Source organism: Vulpes vulpes, chromosome 4 (genome assembly GCF_048418805.1).
Source record: "Vulpes vulpes isolate BD-2025 chromosome 4, VulVul3, whole genome shotgun sequence".
NCBI classification, from domain to species: domain Eukaryota; kingdom Metazoa; phylum Chordata; class Mammalia; order Carnivora; family Canidae; genus Vulpes; species Vulpes vulpes.
In genome coordinates this window covers 68486001-68512152 of record NC_132783.1, presented here as the reverse complement: position 1 = coordinate 68512152, position 26152 = coordinate 68486001, and the positions used below count along the sequence as shown (strand labels likewise).

The window sequence follows — 26152 nt, the reverse complement described above, 5'->3', positions numbered from 1 at the left end:
ATAAGGCCTGTGGAGAAAAAAGTTATTAGCCACAAAATGCTACAAGCAAGCTGCAAAATAAAAATTAATAATGCTTAATTAAAAGCCTGCACAGCATGACTCTGGTTACTTTATTACTTACCGAATTAGTATTCACACGTTTCCATATATTGTAAAGGCAGTAGTAGGTTAGTCTCTCCCTCTCATGGATTTGCCAAACTTGCTGTGAAATCATTGCCAATAGTAAACCGGAAGTTTATTTTTAACCAAATAATCTCAAAAGCCAAATTATAAATACCTTTGAAAAATTTTTTTTTTTGCAGCAAAAAATACTTGAATGGGGATACAGATGCATTTTAATACATTTGTTAAAATGCAGGATAAAAATCTTCAAAAGTCCCAGGATTTGGGGCGCTTGGAGGACTGAGGCCATTATCACAGCTGGGGGGATCAAAGACCTCCAAGGTGCCAGAGGGCTCCTCACCAGCCCACTGTTTCTGCAGTGGGGTCATCCTCCTGGGTGCCTCAACCTGTCATTTCCATGTTGACCCTGCTGGGTTTTTTTTTTGTTTGTTTGTTTGTTTGTTTTTTATGATAGTCACAGAGAGAGAGAGAGAGAGAGAGAGAGAGGCAGAGACACAGGCAGAGGGAGAAGCAGGCTCCATGCCGGGAGCCCGATGTGGGACTCGATCCTGGGTCTCCAGGATCACACCCCGGGCCGAAGGCAGCGCTAAACCACTGAGCCACCGGGGCTGCTCCTACATACCATCTTCTTAATAAATCTTTGCTTTGTCCTCCCATTTGTACTTCAGATGCCCTCCTGCTAAGCGCCAAACCGCTGCGCCACCCAGGGATCCCGACCCTGCTGGTTTAAACCTAGCTGTATCACTGAAGAAGCAGCTGAAGGAAAAGCTGGCCTCAAGAGGGAGGAAGCTTAGGCATGATTGCTCTTTAATTACCATACCATTTGAGTAAAAATGCAGATTATTGGCAAAGCAAGTCACATTTGGGAAAAATGTATGATTTGGCCCAGCCCCCGAGCGTTGCCCTCCTTGCAGATCTCACTTTACATGTTGAAGAGCCAAAATGTCTCCAGTGGACAGCTTTTGCACAGCGCACAGCCCACGCTGGTCTGGAGGAATGCTAGCTGGACAGACCTGCATGGAACTGGTCGGGTCTCCCTGAGGAAGGGCTTAATGCTGCGTGCGGATCATCCCGGCAGCATCTGCTCAGGAGAATGGCCAGTCCGCAATGCTTGGCTCACACAAGTCTGTGTAGGAAAATGACTAGCCATGGGGCATTTCTGATCTGGGTTATATACAGAAGCCTTTCTTATTTGATTCGCAGAAATCAGATTCCAAGTGGTTGAAAAATATATTTAGCTCTGTGGTCATGGAGATGTTTTTTAGTTTGATTTAATGTTGATGGATTAAATTGTTTGTGCAGATGAGCTGAATAAATTCTGCCAGAACTTATATCTTATTCTGGTTTCACATTAAACCCTTAATTTACAGCTCTGTTCCATTGGCAGTCTTATTAGAGTTAGCCCTAGGAAAAGCTTGGCTGGTCCTTCCTCCTCTGTCCACTGTTATTCAGCGGAATTAAATCATTTAGCAACCTCAAGGGAGGGCTCCAAGGGGCCCGGAGGGAGAATGGGGTCCTAGGGTGTCCTTAAACCATCTAAGATGTCTGGAGAGCTACCCTGATTTTAATGGCTTTAATTTAACCACTATTGAGTTATTTAATCTACTTTCCCCCATCTCCCTTCCCTACCTTTGTGGATCCACAGAGACCTGGGATTTGCCCCGAGTATTTCCTTCCCATAGATACACAATGCAAATATAAAATGAAGAGGGACGTGGAAATCCTTCACTGGAAAAAGTCACTCCCATACTTTTCTCCCCTCAAATCTCCACCCTTTGAGAACTTCTAGGATGCAGGTCCTAGAGATGAGAATTCTTTCTCCCTCATCCTTTGCATCCCCGGGGTCCACTGGCATCCTAACACTTACTGTTTATTGAACTGGTGAATGCAGGTGTGCTTGAAAAACTGATCAACTCATTTGGTGTCTTTGTTCCCCGTAGGAGGACTGGAATGAAATTGACCCAATTAAAAAGAAAGACCTTCATCACAGCAACGGGGATGAGAAAGCACAAAGCATGGAGACCCTCCCTCCAGGTACCACAGCAGCCCCTGGGGACCCATCCAGCCTTGGGCTGGTGGCTGGTGGCTAGTGGCTGGGAAGTCCTCTTGCTCAGAAACTGTAGAGCTGAATGTGACCTGTAGAGCCTGTGGAGCCTGCGGGGTAGAATATGGATTTCATAGGGCTGCTGGAGACACTGCTCTATGGCAATGTGTTGTGGTCTTCCTTCAAGCCCATTAGTGGGTGGTGAAATAAGTGTACTAGGAAATGCCCAAAATTTGTTGAAAGAAAAAAAATAGAATAAAATAGAAAATACAGGATAGTATATCAATTCACAATTTTTTTAAAAGGCTGTTTTTTAGAGTGATTCTAGGTTCATAGCAAAATTGTGCGTAAAGTACAGAGATTCCCATATACTTCCTGCCCCTACACATGCATACCACCCCCACTGACAACATATCCCACCAGAGTGATACATTGCTACAATCAGGGTACCAACAGGGACACATCACAATCATCCAAAGTCCATTGCTTTCATTAGTCTTCACTCTTGGTGGTGTACATTTGATAGGTTTTAACAAATCTGTGGGGACATAAATCCACTGTTACAGTATCCTACGGAATCGTTTCACTGCCCTAAGCATCCTCTGTTTTCCAACTCTTCGTTCCCCTCTCCTCCCAATCCCTGAAACCACTCATCTTTTTCCTATTAGAATCATACAGTATGTTGCCCTTTCAGATTAGCTTCTTTCACTTGGTAATGTGTATTGAAGGCTCCTCCATGTCTCTTCATGGCTTAATAGTATATTTGTTCTTATCACTGAATAATATTCTGTTGTCTGAATGGACCACAGCTTATCCATTCACCTACTGCAAGACATGTGGTTGCTTCTCAGCTTTGGTAGTTGTAAATAAAACTGCTATAAACATCTGTGTGCAGGTTTTTTTGTAGATAATACATTTTCAGTTCATTTGGGTAAATCCCAAGGAATAAGACTGTTGGATCATATAGTAAGAGTATGTGTAGTGTTGTGAAAAGCTACCAAACTCTTCCAAAGTAGTTGTACCATTTTGCATTCCCACTAGCAATGAATGACAGTTCCTGTTTCTCCACGTCCTCAGCAGGCATTTGGTGTTGTCAGTGTTTTCAGTTTGGGCTATTATAATAGGTGGGAAGTGGAAATCTCATTGTTCAAGTTTGCATTTCCCTAATAATGTATGATATTGAGTTTCTTTTGATATGTTTATTTACCCTCTGTTTATCTCCTATGGGGAGGTATCTGTTCAGGTCTTCCACCTATTTTTTTAAGTGGGTTGCTCATTTTCTTACTGAATTTTAAGCATTTTTACAGATTTGGATAACAGTCCTCCATCAGATATTCATTTGCAGATATTTTCTCTCCATCTTTGTCTTCTCATTTTCTTGACAGTATCTTTCCCAAAACAGAAATTTTAATTTTAATGAAGTTTATCAGTTCTTTCATGGATCTTGGCTTTGATATTATACCTAAAAAGTAATTGCCCTACCCAAGGTCACCTAAGTTTTTTTTTCCTATATTACGTTTCAAGTGTCTTATAATTTGCTTTTATATTTAGGTTTGTGATCCATTTTGAGTTAATTTTTGAGAAGGGTGTAAGTTTTGTGTCTAGATTGATTGCATGTGGTTTTCCAGTTGTTGCAGCATCATTTGTTGGAAAGACTGTCTTTACCCCATTGTGTTGCTTTTGCACCTTTGTCAAAAATCAGTTGACTGTATTTATGTGGGTCCATTTCTGGACTCTCTTATGTTCCATTGATCTGTTAGCCTAGTCTCTTCCCAATACCACATTACTACATTATCTTGATTACTTTATAGTAATTCTTGAATTCGAATAATGTCGGTCCTCCAACTTTGTTCTTTCTCTTTAATGTTGTGTTCCTTATTCTGTTTGTTTGTTGCCTTTCATATAAACTTTAGAATCTGTTGATACAAAATAATGTGCTGGGATTTTCATTTGGATTGCGTCAAACTTCTAGATCAAGTTGGTAAGGATGGACATCTTGACGATACTGAGTCTTCCTCTTGTGAACGTGGAATCTGTCTCCTTTTACCTAGTTTTTAAAAAATTTTTATAAGTTTTACAGTTTGCTCGTATGAATTTTGTGCCTGTTTTGTTAGATTTATATCAAAGTATTTATATTTGGGGAGGCACTAAAGTATATGGTATTTTGTTTTTAATTTCAAATTCCACTTGTTCATTATTCATGTATAAGAAAACAATTGACTTTTGTATATTAACCCTGTATCCTACAACCTTGCTGTAATTACTTATTAGTTCTAGGAGTTTTTGATTCTTTCAGATTTTTTACATAGTCATATCAACTGCAAACATCTTCCTTCTTAATCTATATTATATTTTTTGTTTCCTTATTGCATTAGCTGAGACTTCTAGTATGATGTTGGAAAGTGGTGACATCCTTGCCATATTTCTGACCTAGCAGGAAAGCTTCTAGTGTCTCATCATTAAGTATAGTTAGCTCTAGGATTTTGCAGATGTTTTTATCGAGTTGAAGAAGTTTCCCTTCCACTCCTAGTTTGCTGAGAATTTTTATCATGAATGAGTTGGATTTTGTCAATTGATTATATTGATTTTCATATGTTGAACTAGCCTTGGATGCCTAAGATAAATCCTACTTGGTCATGGTATATAATTCTTTTTATACTTTGTTGTATTTAATTAGCTAATATTTTGTTGATTTTTGCATCTGTTTTCATAAGATATTGATTTGTTTTCTTGGAATGTCCTCTGGTTTTGTTACTAGGATGATGCTGGCATCATAGAATAAGTTAGAAAGTATTCCCTCAGCTTCTATCTTTTGAAGGAGATTATAGGGAATTAATATGGTTTGTTGCTTAAATGCTTGGTAGAATTCACTAGTGAACCCATCTGGGCTCAGTGCTTTCTGTTTTGGAAGTGGATTTCCTATATAGATAACATACAGTCAGTTGGGTCTTGTTTCTATCTACTCTGACAATCTCTATCTTTTAATTGGTGTATTGAAACCATTGCCATTTAGAGTGGTTATTAATCTAGTTGTATTAATATTTACCATATTTGCTACTCTTTTCTTCTTGTTATTTTTATCTTCCACACTTTTTTCTGCTTTCTTTAGCTTTCATTGAGCATTCTACATGAATCCATTTTTCTCTCCTATTTTTTTTCCTTAGTTTTAGTGGTTGCCTTAGAGTTTGCAATATGTATTTACAACTAATGCAAGTCTAATTTCAAATAGCACTAGCCTGCTTCACACTTAGTGTTTTTTATAACAAAATATTAAGAATTCTTCCCTTCCATTCCTATATCATCACTGTTATTATTTCACATGCATGTGTATATACATATATATAAGCATATATAATCAAATACATTGTTGCTATTATTCTTTTGAATAAACGGTTATCTATCAGATAAATTAAGAATAAGAAAACTAAAGTTGTCCTTTTACCATCACTTTTTCCTTATCTGATGTTCTTACTTTGATTATGGAGTTCTGAATTTCTGCCCTATATAATTTTCCTTCTGTCTGAAAAGTGTCTTCTAATATTTCTTGCAAGGCAGGTCTACTGGCAACATATTGCTTCAATTTTTGTTGTCTGAGAAAGTCTTTATTTTATTTCTCCTTCACTTTTGAAGATTATTTTCACAGGATAAAGAATTCTAGGTTGGCAGTTTTTTTCTTTCAGCACTTTAGATATTTCATTCTACTCTCTTCTTGCTTGCATGGTTTATGAGAAGTTGGATGGAATTCTAATCTTTGTTTCTGTAAAGCTGTTCCCCCCCCCCCAACTCTTCTTTTAAGATTTAAAAAAAAATCACTAATTTTCTACACTTTGAATGTGCTATGTCTAGGTATAGTTTGTGCTTTTTGTTTGTTTGTTAGTCTTTGTTCTTTATCCTGCTTGGTGCCCTCTAAGCTCCCTGGAGCTGTGTTTTGGTGTCTGACTTTAATTTAAGGAAATGATCAGTCATTATCACTTCAAATACTTCTTTTATTCCTGTCTTTCTTTCTTCTCATTCTCGTATTCCCATTACACATGTTTGTACACTGTTGGTAGTTGCCCAACATTTCTTGGATACTCTGTTCTGATTTTTTTCAGTTTTTTTTTAATGTTTGCTTTTCAGTTTGGAAGCTGAAGCTTCTGCTATCTTATTCTCAAGCTCAAAGATTCTTCCATCAGCTTTGCCCAGTTTACTGATGAGTCTATCAGAGCCATTCTTCATTTCTGTGGCAGTGTTTTGATCTCCAATAATTGTTTATGATTTTTTTACAAGAATTTTCATCTCTCTGTTTACAGTATTCATTTGTCCTTCCATGTTGTCTACTTTTTCCATTAGAACTTTTAATATATTAATCATAGTTGTTTTAAATTTCTGGTATAATTCTGGCATCCCTACCATATCTGAGTCTGTTTTGACGCTTGCTTTGTTTCTTCAAACTATGTTTTTTTTGCTTTTTAGTATGCTTTGTATTTCTTCAGCACTAGATATGATGTGCTGGGTAAAAGGAACTCCAGTAAATAGGCCTTTAGTGACATGATGATAAGGTCTAGAGGGGTAGGGGACACATTCTATAGTCATAGGATAGATCTGCACCCCTGGGCTGTCAACTTCACAAATACTCCTCAGTTTCTTTATCAAATAGGTGGGACAGTGTGGCTAGAGGTGATTTGAAATGAGTATTCTCCTTTCTCCAGGTTGATTAGGCTCTGATAAACTCCCAATAGGTTAGCTATGGTAAAACAATTTCTCTTGAGGGCAGGCCTTGTTAAGAACAGAATGCTCTGGCATATTTCAAAATGATTCTTTCTCCTCTCCTGTTCTCCTCTGCTGTTCTGTGGGAAACATGAAGGGATCTGTCTCCCACTATTCACTATGAGAAACCTAGTTAAGCTCCTGGTGGTAAAACTTACAGAGGTGTGGGGGCCCACCTATGGCTGAGGCCCCTGGAGTTTTTATTTCTCAGCCTTGTCTGTGGTGACCTCCAGCTGTTCATCCACTACAGTTTGGTTTTCATTCCCCAGACAGTGTTCCCCTAGAGGTTTCTGCTGTGATTCCCTGTACTCACCTGTTGGTCTCTCCAGTTTTTGGAGTAGCAGCATGTTCTATGATCTCACTTCTCTGAGCAAGCTAAGAAGAGTTGATGTTTTGCCTTGTTCAGTGTTTTGCTTTATTATTAGAATGGAATGATAACTTCCAAGCTCTTTATACACTAGACCAGAAACCAGAAGTTAGTCTGTGACATTTTTACTTTGATGATGATGAAGAGTCTGTATATTCATGTTTCTTACTGAGATTGGATAAGCATCACCCCAGGGAATACAGACCCTCCTTTGTCTCCACCCTTCCCATTGTCCCAGTTACACTAGATGTGAAATGTGTGTGTGTGCACGCGCATTAGATATATCTATTAGGGTGGCCCCCTCTCTTCTTTCCCAACTCCTATATGAGTCAGCAGCGTGAGCCACAGTTCCTTCCTATTTAAAATAGGCATTACCCACGCAGTGGGGAGCATCTGAATGGAATACTTAGCTAATAAGCATTTCTTTATTATAATAATAGGATATGCTTCTACTGTGTGGATTAATGAGAGACTTCCTGTGGGTTGTCTTCTGTTTAAAAAAAAGAGTGTTCTAGTGGATTTTAAGACATATATGGAGAGGGAGGGGGAAGCCATCTTCAGGGAATATACTAGATGTTACTATTAAGAGTCATACTCTAGTTAAAATCCATTCAATGTGATAGTGACCCTGGCTTTCATGTTTCTAGCTGTTACACAGTAATTTCCTTCAGAGATAGGAATGTACTGATTTTCCTCTTTTTTTGAGTTACTACTAATAACTTTTGATGAAGGCACTGTGTCCTTTTATTTTGCCAGAGGATGTCATCTGTTTTTGTTGTGACCTTTTTTTCTCACTAAATCAGCATACACATGAATTTTCCCTTTAGAAGTTATTTTGCCATGGTTAAGAAACATATTTTCCACAAGAATGATGGGCAGTGCCAGAGTTGTGGTCTGTAAGGAACCACTGTTCATAGCACTTTCCACTTTGTAAAGTGGGTTGCTCAGAAGCTCAGTAGCTTCCTGTGTTCTAGGTGTTGGATATCTAGCAGTTGTAGACAGATGGGTGGGAGGAGGCAGCATGAAGCCGAATATAGGAGCCTGGTGTCTTTCAGCATGGCCACGAAACCCACTGACAGATGTAGGAGCCAGATTAGAGATAGCAATGATGCCCCCAGGCAACAACTTCAACTTTTTTGACCAAACACCCTATTAGCAAAAATATTTTGAGTATAGCTCACTCTCCCTCTGTATATCTTAAAATATTCATAGATTAAACACATAATACCTTACGAATCTATTGATGCATTCTAAGGCATATTTTCAATAGGATATTATAATGGATTAGGAAAAATACTTGAAAATATCTACTGTTTCTTTATCCCTGTGGCCCCAGTTCGGATATCACTGCTCTTGGGTCAACCATGGCCACAAAAGCCCAGATTTTTTTTTTTAACTAGATCTCCTGTCCCAGCCCCTTGTACTTTGGGGGAGAATCTGGAATTTCAATAAAGTGGCTGTGGCAGAGGGGAGGCCTGGAGGCTGAGGTCCTGGCCTTCATTTTCTGTTGAAAGCTCAATCATGTATATCCCAGCTGTAGATTCTAGGGGCTTGAGCACAGACCAAGCTGCATGCTACACACTGAGCCAGGGCACAGCCCCAGTGGGCTTTGTGAGCTCTGGGCAGGGGCAGAACCACAGTGTGTGAACAGCAGTGGCTAAATCCTTAAACAATTGAATCTAGTGTTTGCCTTTTAGAGACCTGTGATTTCCTCAGCAAGCTCTCCAGTCTAAACCCCATCCGAGAAGGAGGTCTGGGAATTGGGGTGAGAGACCTGGTCAGCATCATCTTTTACTTCTGTTTAGTCGGATCCCACTGTCATCAGGGTGACTGAGTGCAGTTGTGAAGCGGGCTGGCCCTCACCCAGCTCATGCTGGCCAGGGGTTCTCCCTTGGAAGCTCCCTGGGCTCAAGGGTCACTCAGGGAATCCTCCGTTTCCCTTCATAGATCTGCACTTTTTCTGGGTCACAGACAGCTTAGAAGTCAGATAGTTCTCCTCTGGTTGCCTAAGGAAGGAGGGAGTAGTGTGTTTTCTTTGCACCCGGGGTGGGTTTCCTGGTGCCTTGCAGAGGAGGCTGAGGTCATGCTCATGGGGAGAGTCCTGCTAACTGCCCAGCGCTCGCAGGGAGTCCACTGGCATCAGAGAGGGTACACAGCATTCTCAAGTGGACATGTTCGTCTATCACAATTTTTTTTAGAGGTTGAGGAGTTGCTGTAAGATTCTTAAACTCCTGAACGCGTTGGATAGCAACACCCCATGTCCTCTTTCCAGTGTTTTTGCCATTTCTGAAATAGCAGCCGCACAGCAGCTGGGATGTGAAAGCTGTCCTCGAGAACCACAGGGCTTAAGGACAAGGCCAGCATCCTGAGCCAGGCACCGGCCTCAGGCCTTAGCGCTGCCCCCAGGTATTTGGCCTTAGAAAAATCGTGACTATTTGCAGTTTCATTTCCCTTCTATGTATAACAGAGACACTTTCTCACTCTGAGAGCCCTAGATTCTGTTGTTTCACCTCTGTCTTTCTGCTGCCTTCCAGCCTCTCATCCGAGGTTGGGATCACCAACCGCACTGCCTCAGAAATGGAGTGATTCCCTCCTCACAGAGTTCAGGTCTGGAATGGAAGGAAGGCCTTTGGCCCTGAGATTCCAGGACTGATTCCTTCCATTTCAACTACTGAAGTTTCTTTTTTGGTGCTGATTGTCTATTTTTTTGTTTTCTTAAAATCTATTTGATGGAGATGAATTTTTTTAAAGATTTTATTTATTCATGAGAGACACACAGAGAAAGGCAGAGATACAGGCAGAGGGAGAAGCAGGCTCCCTGTGGGGAGCCCAACACAGGACTTGATCCCAGGACCCCAAAACCAAGACCTGAGCTAAAGGCAGATGCTCAACTGCTGAGCCACCCAGGTGCCCCCTGATGGAGACAAATTTAATCTTTTTCCCCCCCTGGATACAGAAAAAGTCCTCTGCCTTGAAAAATTAGTCTCTCTTAGTAATTGTGCCTCCTGCATCCTCTCATCCTGCATCCTCGGCATCTGCCACTCTGACTGATGAGGCCAGTGGGCAGGATGGCTGATGATCCAGGACAGGGAGAAGCAGAGGTTGGCCAGGGGTGGGAAGGCCGAGGCCTGTCTCTGAGGCACGTTCTTCGTAAGCAGCTCTCATCCTTCAGATGCTGACGTCTCCTTTGAGAGATTTTCTTTCTGCCTCTCTGAAACCGTGGTGTCATTCTGGTGTTCGTTACAACCTCGTGGAAGGGGAAGAGACACGGGTAGGGGGAGAGTCCTGATTACATTCTGGCTTGTCTGGGAGGTGGCCCCATCTGTCCCGGGGTCTCCTCCCGCCGCGGCCCTGCCCGCTGCTGCTTCATTACCCGAGACAGTTGATTTCTCCAAACAGAAATGGCTCGCGTTCACACAAAGATGAATGACACGGGAATGGCGAGGTGTGTAATAGAACCCAAATCCCGGTGTGAATTGCCGCTGATGCTAATGGAAACGTTTTAGCTTTTCTACTTCCCACCTGCCGGAAGAGAGATGAGATGAACCACTTGTGTATTTATTCAGCATTGCTGCAGAGTCGGGAGAAATGCTCCCCTCACCTTTCTCCTTCTCAGGGATTTACTGGGTTCCAGCATGGTATGTGTTTTTTAAAACATCCTGGAAAGATACACATAACATAAGATTCACCATTTTAACCATTTTTAAGCATACAGTCAAGTAGCATTAAGCACATTCACACAGTTGTGCAACCATCACCCCCGTCTATCCCCAGAACTTTTTCATTTTCCAGCCTGAAACTTGTCTCTATTCAACACTGACTCCCATTCCCCCTAGCCTGGTCCCTGGCCACCATTCTCCTTCTGTCTCCATGAACTTGACTCCTCCCAACACCTCACATAGGTGGAATCATACGGTATTTGTCCTTTTGCGACGGGTGTGTTTCACTCTGTGTAGCGTCCTCTGTGTTCACACATGTGGTAGCACACGTCAGGGTTGTTGCTTAGGGTTGAACACTCCTCCCCCGTAATCTCTCTGTGCCAGGCGCCCTGCAGGCCGCATGGTCAGGGAGCACTGTGTGACAGCCATGGGACAGCTCACTCTGCGTGGCTCGCCATGACCCAGACCTGAGGCCCGGGGCTCTGCTCTGCACAGCGTTGTCATTAGGAAAATAAGTGGTTGAGTATCCTTCGGGGAAGCATCTTTTTAAAAACAAGCAATATGTTTTTGTGGAAAAATTAGAAACTCAGATCAGCAAAAATAAGGAAAGTATTCAAGTGTAATTCTACTACCCCAAAGTCACCACCGTTCTCTGCCACTGCCTGTTCCTCTGGATTTGTTCTGGGCATATATCCAGATGCACTTACCCATGTGACTAAGATGACCTGGTGTCTGCTGCCAGATGTGCCAAGCGCAGGTACGGGAGGCCTGGGGCCTAGGCACAATTTCTGAATCAGCTCCTGGGCTTTTCATGTTTTCATGAATCTTTACAAAAAATATGCAAGTAGTCCACCACGTAACACTGCTAAGGATTTGGGGGGTTAGCTGAGAAGTCTACCCCCATAGGCCCCCTCTCCCGGGCATAGCACCTCAGGGCTCTCTCCGAGCCTGTCATGGACAACACCTCAAGCCTCCATCCTCCCTCCTCCTCCTGGGATGGCTCAGGACAGGCCACAAGCAGCCTCTACCAGCTGGTTACATTGACATTTTTATACATGAGGCGCCACACTGGACTTCGCCCGTTTCTTCCTGGAGTATTCTATCATAAACACCTTCTCGTGTCCATGAATACTTCCTATACAGCATTTTTTTATTTTTTATTTTTTATTTTTTTATACAGCATTTTTTTTTAAGATTTTATTTATTTATTCATGAGAGATGGAAAGAGAGGCAGAGACACAGGCAGAGAGAGAAGCAAGCTCCATGCAGGGAGCCCGATGTGGGACTCGATCCCGGGATTCTGGGATCACATCCTGAGCCAAAGGCAGATGCTCAACCGCTGAGCCACCCAGGCGTTCCCCCTATACAGCATTTTTAATGACATCAATGTACTGTTACCTAAGCTCCCTGAACTTATCCTGTGCAGTAGGACATATAGAAGGTTTCTAGTAAAGAGATAAATCTTTATATGCCCTTAATTACTTCCTTGAAATAAATCCCTAAAAGTGAAACTGCGGGGTCAGGGGGAAGGCACGTATTAAAGAATTTTTTATATCGGTCACCAGATTGTCTCCCAAGGTGGCCTGTTTCCTTGCACCCTAGCCAGCATTAAAAAAAAACAAACCTTCTAATGTCCTTCCCCCCACCTTCCAACAAGTAAGAAAAAAAGCTGCAGACAGAGATCAGGTCAGTAGCCAGAAGTAGAATTGTCTTGCGCTCTATTAGTAGAAATAGAGCATTGCAAATAATTCAGATGGCATTTAGTGCCCTTCATGCTGACACACCACACCTGAACTCCTCTGTTCTGCTCTGGGCACAGGGTTTTCACAGATGCTCATAAGCTAGAGTAGGTCCAGATGATGTGACTCAGACGGTGAGGGGGCCGGAAACAGCATCTGATGAGGAGCACTTAAAATAACAGCATGTTTTTACAGAACGGCTTAGAAGGGGAAAATGGAATCGTGATGTCCAAATATTTGGAAGGCTGCCATACAAAAGAGGCTAAAGTCTCATTTTTTTTCTTTTTATTTGAGACTCCAGAGAGTGGAAGTTACAGGCAGGCAGTTTTTGTTATTGTATAAGGAAGCCTATGCCAACAATTCCAGCTGTCTGGTGAAACAGACTCCCTTTGAAACAATGATTCCTCCATCACTGGAAACTCATAAGCAGTGGCTGGATGCTAGGAGTTTTAATGAAAAGATTTTCCCATACTTACAGAGAAATAGCCTCCCTGGTTCCTTCTGACTCCAGCCACATAGGATGTCAGCATTCAAGAGAGTAGTACATGGCTTCAACTCAGAGGCTCCATCACACCTGGGGAAGGCCGTGCCATGACTTGTGCCACGTGAGAGGGTGCTTGTCAGGGGGAGTGCGACCTGCACAGACCTGTGGAGTTACCTTTGGTGCTTGCTTCAATTCCTTTAAAGTGCTTTGTAGGCCACAGTAGAAGGAACATGGCGTTGGGAAGTGAGAGACCTGGGTTTGAGTTGTGGTACCATCATTTTACACTTTCCCAATCTGTAAAATGGAGCAGTAATAATACATATTTTACAGGGTGATTGCATGGTATGGGATTGGGTCTGGGTGAAGTGGCTGTCCTGTGGTCACTGGTTAATAGGCTACTACCTCTTTCTCTACCTGTACTTCCAATGCAACAGCTTCAGTTCTGTTCACTTTGATACTTCTAATATTGGGGATGAAATAGGGGATCAGTGGAGACCAAGTACAACAAACTAGATCAATTATCATTAGACACTGTCACTTAGAGGAAAAATGAAGAGTTTCCATTTAAAATTTGGAAAAGAAATATATGAAGATTGCATGATTTCAAGCCAGGTATGGACCTCATAATGCAAATCATAACTGCTTCAGGGTGGTTATTTTTGTAGTTATTTTGATGGCACAAGTAATTTTAAATAAATCAAGGGTATTTACCCTATAACATCTGAGTTTTTCTTTTATTATGTGACTAAAGAACTTTTAATCTCTTCTTTGAATTCCCTCTTTTTTCATTCTTAAAAATGAATTGTGTATGATTTCTTATTCCAGGAGACAGTTTCTCATTGGTGAGCAAAATTTCTTTTCCTACCAGCTATTCAGTGACAAATAATAATAAAATATTATTTACATGTCATTGTCATTAAATGGATATATTTGTTTGTAGCTCGAGCCTTGCCCCAGTCTCCTCTTTCATGTTATAGCATTATGACCTTCTAGAGAAAAAATATTAGGGATTTTTTTTTCTCTTAAGTATAGTAAAATTACATTCCATTTGAGATCAACCAGGAGGTTAAAATAAATCTGAGAGCTTTGTCCTTTGATTTAAAATACATTCTATTTCCCTTCTTGGCTGCTTTCCCGGAAGAGGCTGCTCTGTTTTACACAGACTGGCTTTCAATTTGTTTAAGCCATCCTTCCCGGGGAGGATTTGAGTGAAGCACTACAGTACAGCACAGCCGTGGTAGTAGCACAGAATCCAGAAGTCTCCTGCCCCCGTCCCCCCCCCCCCCCCCCCCCCAATCTGCTGGCCCGGCGGGACCCACACCAGCCAAGGCACTTTGCTTCCCTTGTACACTTGTGACACAGCCCTGATCTGCCAAAGGACCATCACACCTGACAGGTCTCTAATGTGAAGACCACATGTGTATGTCCCCAAGCACTTGGGTTTTCATAGGTTTCGTGGTATTAACCCTTTAGAAGGTTCATCTTCATAGATTGACATCATTGTTGCTTTAAATATGAGGCCTAGCAAAAACAAATTTTGAGAAAGAAATGATGTTGTTTGGAAACGTGGTGTTCTTTTAAATTTAATGGAAAGAGTCATCCAAATGCAAGCAGTTCCTGGTTATGAAAGTGTCTTTTCCAAAAGATCAGTTTTAGGGTTGGTTATTAGGAGCCTGGAACAAGCTTTTCTGCAGAAATGCTGTCCTGGGCGGCACTTAGGACCCCCACGGTAGCTGGAACAGGTCCTGACCTTAGACCACAGAGCCAGGCCTCCCATGGATCTCAGCACCTGTGCGGCCTCTGTCTGGGCCCCATGGATCGTGTGCAGTTATGATCACCAGCTGGTCTCTCTGCCTGAGGGGTGCTGTGCTGCTCTGCAGTGTGGATGAGATTGGGGTATGTGGTGGGGGTGGGTGGGAATGGGGGGACTACTGGTACTCAGCTAGGAAGAAAAAGATTCTGAAAAGTCAGGAGTAGCTCAAGAGCCTGCTGGGGCAGATTACGGGGTGGGAGAGAAGAAACTCTGGCTTCAGAAAGCTATGTGAGGGATCCCTGGGTGGCGCAGCGGTTTGGCGCCTGCCTTTGGCCCATGGCGTGATCCTGGAGACCCTGGATCGAGTCCCACGTCGGGCTCCCGGTGCATGGAGCCTGCTTCTCCCTCTGCCTGTGTCTCTGCCTCTCTCTCTCTTTGTGTGACTATCATAAATAAATTTTTAAAAAATTAAAAAAAAGAAAGAAAGCAGCGTGAAAGAGGAAGCACGTGAGCGGGCAGGCTTGCCGGGGAAAGTCAAAGATGGGAAAAGAAACTGGGAAGAAATTGTCGGGCCCGAGCTGAGGTCCATGTGGCCAGGAGGCAGTGTGGTAATGGCTGCACAGAGTGGGCAGGTGCGCGTCTGCGGCATGGACCAGTAGGTACAAGTGGCAGGAAGTTGTCTTCTCACTACTGACCTGAGGACCCTAGCCCGCGGGGGCCGCAGGCTGAGACGCATGAGGCCTGTGTGAGCGTCTGGTCTGAACCTTCTCTCCCAAGATGGTGGCCCCGGGCTTCATCCTCTCCTGCCTCTGGACATTGTTTCTTGCGGCTTGGAAGGCTAGAAAGGGACTGTGTCCTTGACCGGCCCACACCGGGAGACCTCGGGGTGTTGATCCAAGGCTGTGAGGGGGGAGTGCTCTGGCTTCCCCTGCCGTAGCCAGCCCCCCCGGCCCTGGCCTGGCCTCCTCTCCCAGCAGGTAGCAGCTGTGGCAGGCGGGCCGCCAGGAACCCAGCGTGGAACCCAGAGGAGGGCCAGGGTTCCTGCACTGCCTGGATCCGTGGAGTGGCCGCAGACGAGAGCTGAGGCTGCCGGCCACGCCCTGGTTGTAGAAGGCTCCTTTTGTGGGACACTCTTTTGCATTATTAAACATGTGCTGCGGGGCAGGTTTGAGGCTCGGCCCCTGCCTAGGAGCAAAAAGAGTGAACAAGCAAGCAAAGGGACCAGGCAGCAAAGAGAGCTGCAGGCAGGCGATGCAAGTGCATGTGTGGGGTGCACCGGAAGAGTGCTCGGGCCTATGAGGGTGGAGGTGCAGACGGAGGCCAGCCTCCACCCTGGCTCGGAACTAGGGCGCCGGGCGGAGGGCGCAGAGCTCATCAGTTTCTATTTGGTTTCTGTCGCCTCTATCTAGACACCGATGTCCAAACCAAAAAGGCTGAGCAGGATGAAGAGGTGAGTACTGGTGTCAGACGGCTTTAATGAAAGCGTCTCCAAGTGCAGATAAGCAGAGAGATGGGCCCTGCGAGGACCCACGAGTGTCTGCAGAACCTGCTCCGTAATTCCTGGGGAAGGGCAGAGCACACGCAGTCATCTCTGTTTTCGAGGGTGGACTTGAGCTCTGTCCTCGGCAGAATTTTGAGTTAAATTATTAGAGGATAGGAGGCTTGTGCCAAAGCTGTGGTTGGAATGGAGCTGTGTGTGTGAGGAAGAGGGAAGAGGAATGCTGTAGCCGGGGACACCCGAGAGGGCCTCTTGGAGGAGGTGACCATGTTGAGAAGCAGCCCCGCCTCACGGTGTCGTGATGTCTCATAGTACACACAGCATGAGCTCTGCATGGATGGGTTTAGTAAAGGTTTACAGGTAGTCTAGAGGGTAGAGAGATGAGGTTGACGATAACAGGAATGAGCTCTCACACATAAGTGAGAGGTGCCATCCTGGGGCCCTGGCTTTTGCTGCGGTTCCTCATTGAGGAGATGGGAGATGCCGAGAGGACAGAGCAGGGCAGCTCACACCAGAGAATAGATGTCCTCGCAGGTTCAGGTCCACGGCGCTGGGCTTAGAGAAGAAAAGATGTGCTTCTGGGGACCTGGGACGCATCCCTGGGGGCAGACGGGGTCTTCCTCAGCAGGGAGTCAAGGGGGCAGGTGTTTGGGGGGTCAACCACGCCCTTACTTTGGGGGTTCCCCCTCTGAGCATCCGTCCTTCTCCCCGCAGCCAGAATCACTTCCTGGAGTACAAATTTGGTCAGCACTCACCTGCTCAGAGCTTCTGTGCTCCTCAGAATGTGGAGAATATAGTTTGAGCAGTGGAGCTAGGGCTGAGACTTGGGGCTGGGCACAGACTGGCCTTCTCTCCTGTCATCCCATCTTCACACCCCCTTCCTTCCATCCTATTGTGTCTTCCAACATAGCCCTTCCAGGGCGTGGCAGGCTCCTACTCATGTCTGAAGACCCAGCCCAAATGCCCCTCTTCTGGGGCTTTTTCTACCTCTGGATTCCAGACTCCTCTCATCTTGTTCATATCACTTGGCACACCTTTTCCCACAAGGTATGTATAGCTCCAGGGCAGAGGCTGCACGCCTTCTCGTATGCTTGCTCAGGGTTGGCATCTTCTCCATCCTGGCCTGTTCCACCCAACTTGGGGGAAACAGAAGGCAGTGAATGTTTCCTCCAAAATTAAGAACTTCTTTACAGTAAGTTTGCCCAGAATAGAACGGCTGTCTTATGCAGTGAGTAGTTCCCCAGGACTGCAAATGTGAGCAGGAACAGAATGTGAGCTGCCCTACAAAAGAGGCTTCCAGATGTCAAAGGTGACAGGGTGGGTTCTGGGACTCACCAGGAAATGAGAAGGTAGAAATGGGACCAGAAATCCATTCCTACCCTGTTTCCTGTCCTCTGCGAGCGCCCGCGCGCGCACACACACACACACACACACACACACACACACACACACGGCTTCACAGGCTTGGGGCCCTTCCCCTCCCTCCCCCTCCCTACTGAGCCAAAGCATGGCATCTGTGTCTGCAGTTGGCCCCTGCTGGCCCATGGCACACAGGGTAGGCTGCTGGGCGCTCTGCTTCCTGCCTGCACTCCTGGGGTATCTATCTCTAAGAAGAAACAATGGAAGTGAGAAGCTGAGGGGCCTCACTGATCATGATATGACTGACAGCAAAGCTAATATTATCTGAGAATAGGCCACTAGAATTCCCATGTTCTAGCCTGGTCTCCAGCCTGACTCTCCTCTTCCAGGCAGTAATTCCCCTGCTTCCAAGCAGGCCTTCCCTCCCCTCTCCCCGTGGCCCATGATTGAAATGTGACGGTATCACACTGTCCCCCTGCCTGAAGCAAGCAGACACTGACGTTGTGTTTATTATTTTTTCTAAGTGCTTCCTGGGCATAGCAGATGGAGATGGAGGAATAGAGGTGCAGATATAGGTTAACTTACCCACGGTCCCCCTTCTCTCTTCTCGTGGGCACTGTAGGTCAAAGGCAGAAGGTGCTCCTGGGCAGCACTGAGGTATGAACTGCATTCTCCTATGTGTTTTAGCCCATGCTCACCTAGCCAGGTGCCATGTTCACCTGGACAGGTGCTCACAGGAACCTTGGAAGGAAGGTGAGGCTCTCTTCTCATTTCCCAGGTTCAGCTGCAGAGGTGAGACCCCCAGGAGAAGCCATGGAGGGCCTGGGTGGGCTCAGCATCTCCCAGCGACCCTCCCAAGCAAGGAGCCTAGGTAGGGGTTACATCAGCAAAGTGGAGGTAATTGAGTTTGCTTGGCCAGTTCCGCCTATGAAGTCAGTTAATGTTGTACAGTAGTTAGTGGCTTAGGAATTACTGTTGCTGTCATTACTTCGTTTATTTTTCACAACTTCAGAGGTGGAATGTTCTGATTACATGCAGACTAGGGGTGAGGAGGGGTGGGTGGACTGAGCTCATGCCCAGGTCTTGGGCCTGGGACCCCTGCTCTTCACGGCTGCTTCTCTGCTCACGTTCTGTGAACACTGGCTGTGGCCCTCCAAGCCCCCACTGTGACCTGAGCATTGGCACAGGACTGCTGTTCAACCCAAGTCCTCAATTGCTTGCATGGTGAGCGATGATCTGACTGATGGGCTCACGAGGGCAGCAGTGTCAGCAAACGAGTGGAAGCCACTGCCCAGCACAGGTAGAGAAAGCTTCTCAGAGGTGGATATCAGAAGCAATTGGTCATGTGTGCGTAGGGTGCTGGGCTCTGTGGGTGAGAAATAGCAACAAAACAGGAGATTCCGCTCTCAGGCGAGGAGTTCCTTCCCAGTCCAGCTGGGAGGAGTATGTCTGGGGTGATGGGAGGCAGGTGGGGCAGCATCAGAAGCCTCCTGCTTCTCCAAGAAGTTTATTAGCCTTGAAGGACAAACTTGACCTTGAAAGGCAGGGTGGCCTTGGGCTGGTTGTGTGTGTTCACAGAGGGGTCGGGGACCCTAGGAGGCTGCCTGGGGGTTTGGCTGGAATGGGGTGGGGATTCTTACCCAGCCCCATCGGTCAATATGAGGGCGCGGACAAGTGGCTCTTCCTGCCCGCACATGACCACCAGGAAGCATCTCAGTTTTACAGAATCATAGGTTTCCACGCTCTCAAGGCCACACAGTCCCTCCTTCTCAGAGAAGTTTACCTCCTGGAAATCCATTTCCTCGTCAGCATTTTCAGAACCTCATTTAATAAAAAGCAGTTTTCCTGGGCCTTCGTAGGGTAATGTTGGCTCTCTGCTCTAGTGTTCTCTAATTGCAGGCTCTTTTCCCATTTTCCTTGGGGTTGAAGCTGCTTTCTGGCTTCTCCTGTATAGTTTTCTATCTCCAGGGTATTTCCTGTGCACTGCTTTTGCGTAGCCAAGTGCACGGTCACTAGATTTGCCTGTATTTCTTTGTTTTCTAAAGTTCATTTGCAAGGCTCTTTCTAATAATTTTAAGAAGGTGATAGAAGTACAAGATGATGTATGAATGGCATTTTTAAAAGTCAAGTTATTCAAACGCTGTATCTATTGTTTGGACTGTTTCTCTCTAACCTGCCCCTCCTATTCTGTTATCTTTGCATCTGGGGGCTTCCCTGGCTACCTGGGATCAGACTGGGGTATGCATGCCCTCTGGGAGCCCTGCTCTCTCTTTTTCCTGCCTCTGCCTCTTCGGGTGGCTCCAACCCTAGGAATTCTGTATAATACAGAAATATCTCATTCCTATAATGGTACTTTAGCCCTGCGTTTTTCAAATTATGGGTTGTGACTATTAGAGGGTGTGTCAGACCCACGTAAGAAAAATAGGATAGACTAGATCTGTTCACACATAGGAAGGGTGAAACCTTCATTTCAGTTGTGTGCATTTGTGCACATCATGACATCTGGGACAGGATAGAAAATGTGTGTCCTAGTCAAACATGCTAGAAAGTCCCTGCCAATTTCTAACATATTGCTAAATTTTTATGAAAGAGAAACCGGTTATAATCTGTCTCCAGTAAAATGGCTGTATGCCTTGGGAAAATTGTCACAAGGCAAGGCAGAGCCACCAAGAGTCCTAAGAATGTTCCCAAGGTGGCAGAGTCACTGTGGACTGCCTCTGAGTGGGTTCCTATAGTCTTTGGAGGATAGTTTCTCTTCTGTTACTGCTACTTGTTGTTCTGATCTCAGCTCAGATAGTCTTTCCCTGGGGAAACCTTCCCTGTTCCCTCTTCTATCAGCTTCCTCTGCTAGATGCCTCCACAGAACTACATTCCTTACCATCAGAACACCTAGCTCAGTTTTTAATGACACATTATGGTCATTTTATTGTCGATCTCCCTCCGTCTCCTAGAACATGACCTCCCCAGGACAGGTCTGTTTTTGCTTATTGCACCTGCAGGAGCCAATGTGATGCCTAGTGTGTAGTCCACACCTAATACACACCAGTGTCTTGAGGCCAAGTACCTGCAGTCGACTGACACCAGGCATCCCATAAAACCCTCTGCAATACTCAGGTCTTTTTCCAGAACAGGGACGGGGTTTTGATAGCACAAGATGTACGGGTGGGTTGAAAGCCCCAAGAGGTCAACAGTGGCTAAGGTTGGCCCTAAGGCTAAGGGCCAATAGCCACTGCTCTTTCCGCACATAGACCCACACCAACCGGGAGTGAGGTGACCTTACTGTTCCCAGGGCTCCAGGCGAGGATCATGTAAAGCATAAGCAAAATTATAGATGGACCATCTCTTGGGTGACAGTCTCTTCTTTGGCTATGGATGGAGCTCCACAATTCCCAGTTCATAGTTACAAGCTTCACGTTGCAGTAAAGAATATTCAGGCCATTAAACATTAGTGGGAACCAGCTCATTTAGATTCCGTAGTAAGTGTTGCAGGTATAGATTTAGGCTGAGGCTCTGACTTGTGTTAATTTGAGCACAGGTGGGTGGTTTTTTTCTTCTCCATCCCTAGGAGTCTGTAAGGGTGAAGGCAGAAAGGTGGGGTGAGAGGAGGATCAAGTTATTTCTAGGGTCACCTTAGCATGAAAAACATGTTTCCAAAAAAATGTTTTGGAAACATTTTATTTTAGGTGGGAGAGAATGCTGACACTCTGGCTGGCTCCCATAAGCACTTATTGAGGGCATGGCATCGTCATAGCCAGGGAGCTCATGAGTTTTGAAACTGCTTTTCCATTTGAGAGACTGGACCTCTGTGACCCCAAGCATCATTTCCACGGCAACCAGCTGTGATGAGATGAGGGTTTTGACCTCGCAGGACAATCGCAACAAGAAGCAGATGAGCTTTTAGATGGAAAATTTACTCTATGGCCTTGAACAAATCTCCTGTAAGTGAATCTCAGTTTCCTCATCTCTGAAATAGAGAAAGGAACAGGACATTCTTTTGATTGTATGCGGAAAGATCCATGTTGGAAAAGCTTGTATGTAGGTATTGGTCTTAACTAAACAACCTGACGTTTGACATGGGGCAGAACTATTGCCTGCACATACTTGCCTGTTCCAAGTAGCTGTCAGCAGGCCTGCTTTCAGCTCTCTGACTAGCACCTTTCTTTGTTAAACTGGCTTCCTGGCTGGTCCTGGACAGGTGAGCTCACTGCCACCCTAGAGCCTTTGCACTGTGGTTTCCTGAGCATTTTCCTATGTTCTTCTCAGAAGGCTACATGGCCCTCTCCCTCCCTTTGTCTGCATGTCTGCTCAAAGTCTCCCTATTAGAGAGCTCCTATCAGACACTCCATAAAACAGCAACCCCAGGATGATCTGTCCCTTTATGCCTTTTCGTCACAGCACTAGGACTACCTGGAATTTGATGAGTATCATGCATGGGGGCAGGGTTGTGGTCATTGTTTCCCTTTCCTTTTTTTCCTTTTTTTTTTCTGAGTTTGGTTTGAGTTAGCTACACCTACCAAACTGGCACATAGTAGGCCATTATATCCCTCATGAAGAACCCTTTTTTTTTTATTACTTTTATTTATCTTTAGGAAACTATTTCAAAGAATAAAAAAATTGACCATGACCCTGAAGGTAGCAAGTAGCAAGCAGTGGTCTTTTAAAGCCAGATAGACATCAAGTCCTGAATTTTCTCTTTTGCCTTGAGTCTGTCTTCCCTTCCACCTCTTGGCCTCAGCCCTGACTCCTTCGCATGCTTCTTCATTATGCCCAGGCTTGTCCAGGCTCTTCCACCACATTGTGCTCTTTCTTCTAGATCCCAAGGTACTGCCAACACTGCCCCTATGCCAGATCCTGGTAAAAACTACCCACTCTACTATTGTGTTCCTGGAGAACTCTGTGCTTGGCCTTCTAGAGCAGCAGCCACTTATCTGATCATGAGTCAGGGCTGCCTTATGCATGGACAGGACAGGCTACCTTGGCTCTGTTCCCTCTTGAAGTGTGTGCTAAGAGGCATGTATGGTAGGAATGGCTTCGCTCACCTCCATGTGGGGTCAGACATGGCAACAGCTTTGAGAAGAATCCCTGAGGGAGTTTCACTGAGGGGTGTTTAGACAGCCTCTTCTTTGGGGGGTGTTATTCTTTGTTTAAACATTTATTTTCATGGGGCACCTGGGTGGTCCAGTAGGTTAAGCATCTGACTCTTGGTTTCCACTCAGGTCATGATCTCTGGTTTGTGAGAGGCTCCACACTGAGCACAGAGTCTGCTTGAGATTCTCTCTCTCCTTCTCCCTCTGCCCCTCCCACCCATATGCTCTCTCTCTCTCTCTCTCTCTCTCTCTCTCTCTCTCAAAATAAATAAGTCTTTTTTAAAAAAAAATATTTTTGAGTTACCTGATGTAACACAATGGGATGCCTTATGTTTAATTTGGACATTATCTTTTTCACCATATCTGAGATGCTTTTCGGCATTACCATAACCCCTGGAAAGGTGAGACAAGCAGATAATAATCTCCTTTCTTACAAAATGTGGTACCATGCTTACGCACACTTTGGCTGGCAGAAAATGTTGTTCATTAGACAACACCTGAGGTCCAAGTCTTTAACTTCCCTGTTGCGAACTGTAAACATTCAGCTTTCCAATTTATGGGCATGATGATGCTTGCTCAGGCTGTTTCTAACTAGTTTGTTGATTACAACTGCCATCAGAGGAAGCCCTGGGCACTAATTCTTAAGGTAGCACCGTTACTGAGGTGCGTGCTGGCCACCCTGGCCTCATTTCCCCCTTGTCCCACACCGTCTGCTCTGCTGCTTTCAGGAAAAGTGCGGTGGCGAGACTTTAATCAGGAAGCCTACGTCGGAGGGACGATGGTCCGCTCTGGGCAGGACCCCTATGCCCGCAACAAATTCAACCAAGTGGAAAGTGATAAGCTGCGGATGGACAGAGCCATACCCGACACCAGACATGACCAGTAAGTACAAAGCCGTGTGCTGGCCTGGGGCTTCACTTGCTTTCCCACAGTCCAGCAAGCAGCTTTTACTGTAACACTAACATTTTTCTGATACTCTGGGAAACTGAACGCATACGGGGCCTTTAACGGGGTGATAAAACTCGGAAAACTTCTGAGGCACATAGCAATGGAACTTCACCCACTGGAAGTGACAGGCCCATTTGACATCGGATTCTAGTCTTTCAGCTGCCCTAAGGCCAGATCCAGAGGCTGTGGGTTGCTGGCCAGAGTGTGGGAGTCAGCAAGAGAAACCTGTGGTACTGGCCTCATGTTCACTAATCACTTATCGTTTCTAAAATCCATTCACAAACAAGCATAATTTTTCCACTGTTCACAACCTTGTTGGAAGGAAGAAAATCTGAATTCTTTCTTATTAGGACAGCTTAAGTCAGAAATGATGTAGAGACCAGAAAGGGGAAAGAAACAACCTAGCAGAGTAGGTGTAAAATGGAGACAGAGGCAGGGTGACATCTTACCTTACCAGGTGCTCTCGTCTACATCCTTCTCTTGATTCTTCAGGGATCTGGGACCTGAGGGTGGAGGGTACCCTGGGGCTTATCAGGCTTGGCTGATGAGGTCTCCAGACATTCTAACATGTGTTTGTTTGTCACCACATACCACAAAAGTGATATCCACAGCCCTCACTGCAACTATACCCTAAGCCTTGCTGCTAAGAATCTCTGTTGGGGAGGCTGTCACATGGGCATCACTAGGGGTTAGTCTTGTTTGAGATTGTAAAAAAAAAAAAATAGGGAGCTGCATTTGGAGGAGAGCTGTTTTCCTGGGTGCTTGATAGGCACTGCTGCTCACTGAGTAACTTAGAGAGTCACGTTCTTCTGTCATGGATTACACATCTGCTGCTACTCAGATACTGTGTTTGGGTCTCAGGATTCCAGTCAGAAAAGTCTTGGGGTGCCTGGGTGGCTCAGTCATTGAAGCATCTGCCTTCAGCTTAGGTCATGATTCCGGTGTCCTGGGATCAAGCCTCTAGTCAGACTCCCTGCTTAGCAGGGAGTTTGCTTCTCCCTCTGCCTCTGCCCCTCCTCCTGCTCGTGCTTGCTCTATCTCAAATAGATAAGTAAAATCTAAATAAATGAGTGAATGAATGTTTTATCCTTTTCTGGCTGGTCAGGGGATGACAGTACACCAGGAAGCAAGGGGATGCAGTACCTGAGGCTTGGACAGTCTGTTCCAAATCAATGCAAATGGGGCCCCAAATGGAAGTGGGAAGGTCAGGAAAGGCTCCAAGGACGGGTAGGTCCTGAGCTAGAAGCCTCCAGAAAGAAAGAGGGACAAGGCTGTGACAGGCAGCCCTGGGCTTCCAGAGAGCCAGCCAGGGATCAGATTGCTGTGGGTTTGTGTTCCAGGGATTGAGAGGAGGATAAGTGACAAGAGACAAAATTCAACGAAATTCCACACGAACACATCTTAAAGTTTGGCTTTATTTATTTCGTAAGTTAGTAATATATATGGAAAAGTTTTTTTTTTCCCCCTCTTCCACTCTCAGGGGAGCTTGACTTAACTATGTAGGTACCAGTTAACTGCCAGGTGCTCACTTCCTAACAGTTGTCTTTGCCTTCTAGATAGCTCTATTTGCCCATAACAGTGCATAAAGATATAGGTTTATAGGTCTTTTGGAGCAGGGAAGGAAGTGTGCAGTGTGTGTGTGTGTGTGTGTGTGTGTGTGTGATACGTATTCAATATATGAAACATGCAATTGATGTATAAATGGATGTGATACATAACATTAATTCTTACCATTTTTCTAAGTCCAGTCCAGGAGGTTGTCTTTGTCTGATATTTCCTATGATCCATTAATTCTTTTTCAAAGGCAGCTTTATTCAGTCCTAATGCTGTGCTCCTGGTTAAAGTCAGCATGGTTAAGTGTTTAACACCCTATCTAAACTAGGATTTGCTGACCTAGGGTCCATAGACACCGGGGAGCCCACATGGAAGCTTTGGGACCCTGAAAGCCCTAAAGCTGTGTGTACAGTCCCAAGGTATATCTGGGGAGAGGTCCCAGGTGCCTGTGTCCCCCCAACATCTTCCTCCCCCCCAAGCTAATTGGACTCTGCACTGCCCCTGTGCTCCTGGGGGTTGCACTTACACAGTCCTCCAGACTCATGGCACCAGACACAAAGGATGTCCTCCTTGCACAGAGAGGAAACCGAGGCTCCTGCTGTAAACACTTGTCCTTAAAAACTTAAGGCCAGGAAGGGGCAGTGTGGCTTTTAAGACAGTCTTGGCCTAAGCCCAAGAGAGTAGTTAAAGTTCTAGCAGGATCTAGCTCAGAAACCTAACCTGGTGACTTGAACTGACTGTTTGGAATCCCATCTCTGTAAGTTGATGTGAGTGTCTCTGCACCATTT

General features: G+C 45.2%; 1 protein-coding gene across 1 annotated transcript in view; it reads left to right on the top strand.

Moving 5' to 3' along the window:
• The window catches only part of GALNT2 (polypeptide N-acetylgalactosaminyltransferase 2), a 190043-nt gene that overhangs the window by 97711 nt on the left and 66180 nt on the right, over positions 1–26152 (top strand). Inside the window, exons 2-3 of the mRNA XM_072756007.1 lie at positions 2064–2157; positions 23591–23744. Coding sequence (XP_072612108.1) covers positions 2064–2157; positions 23591–23744 — 248 coding nt within the window. The remainder of the gene's footprint in view (positions 1–2063; positions 2158–23590; positions 23745–26152) is intronic.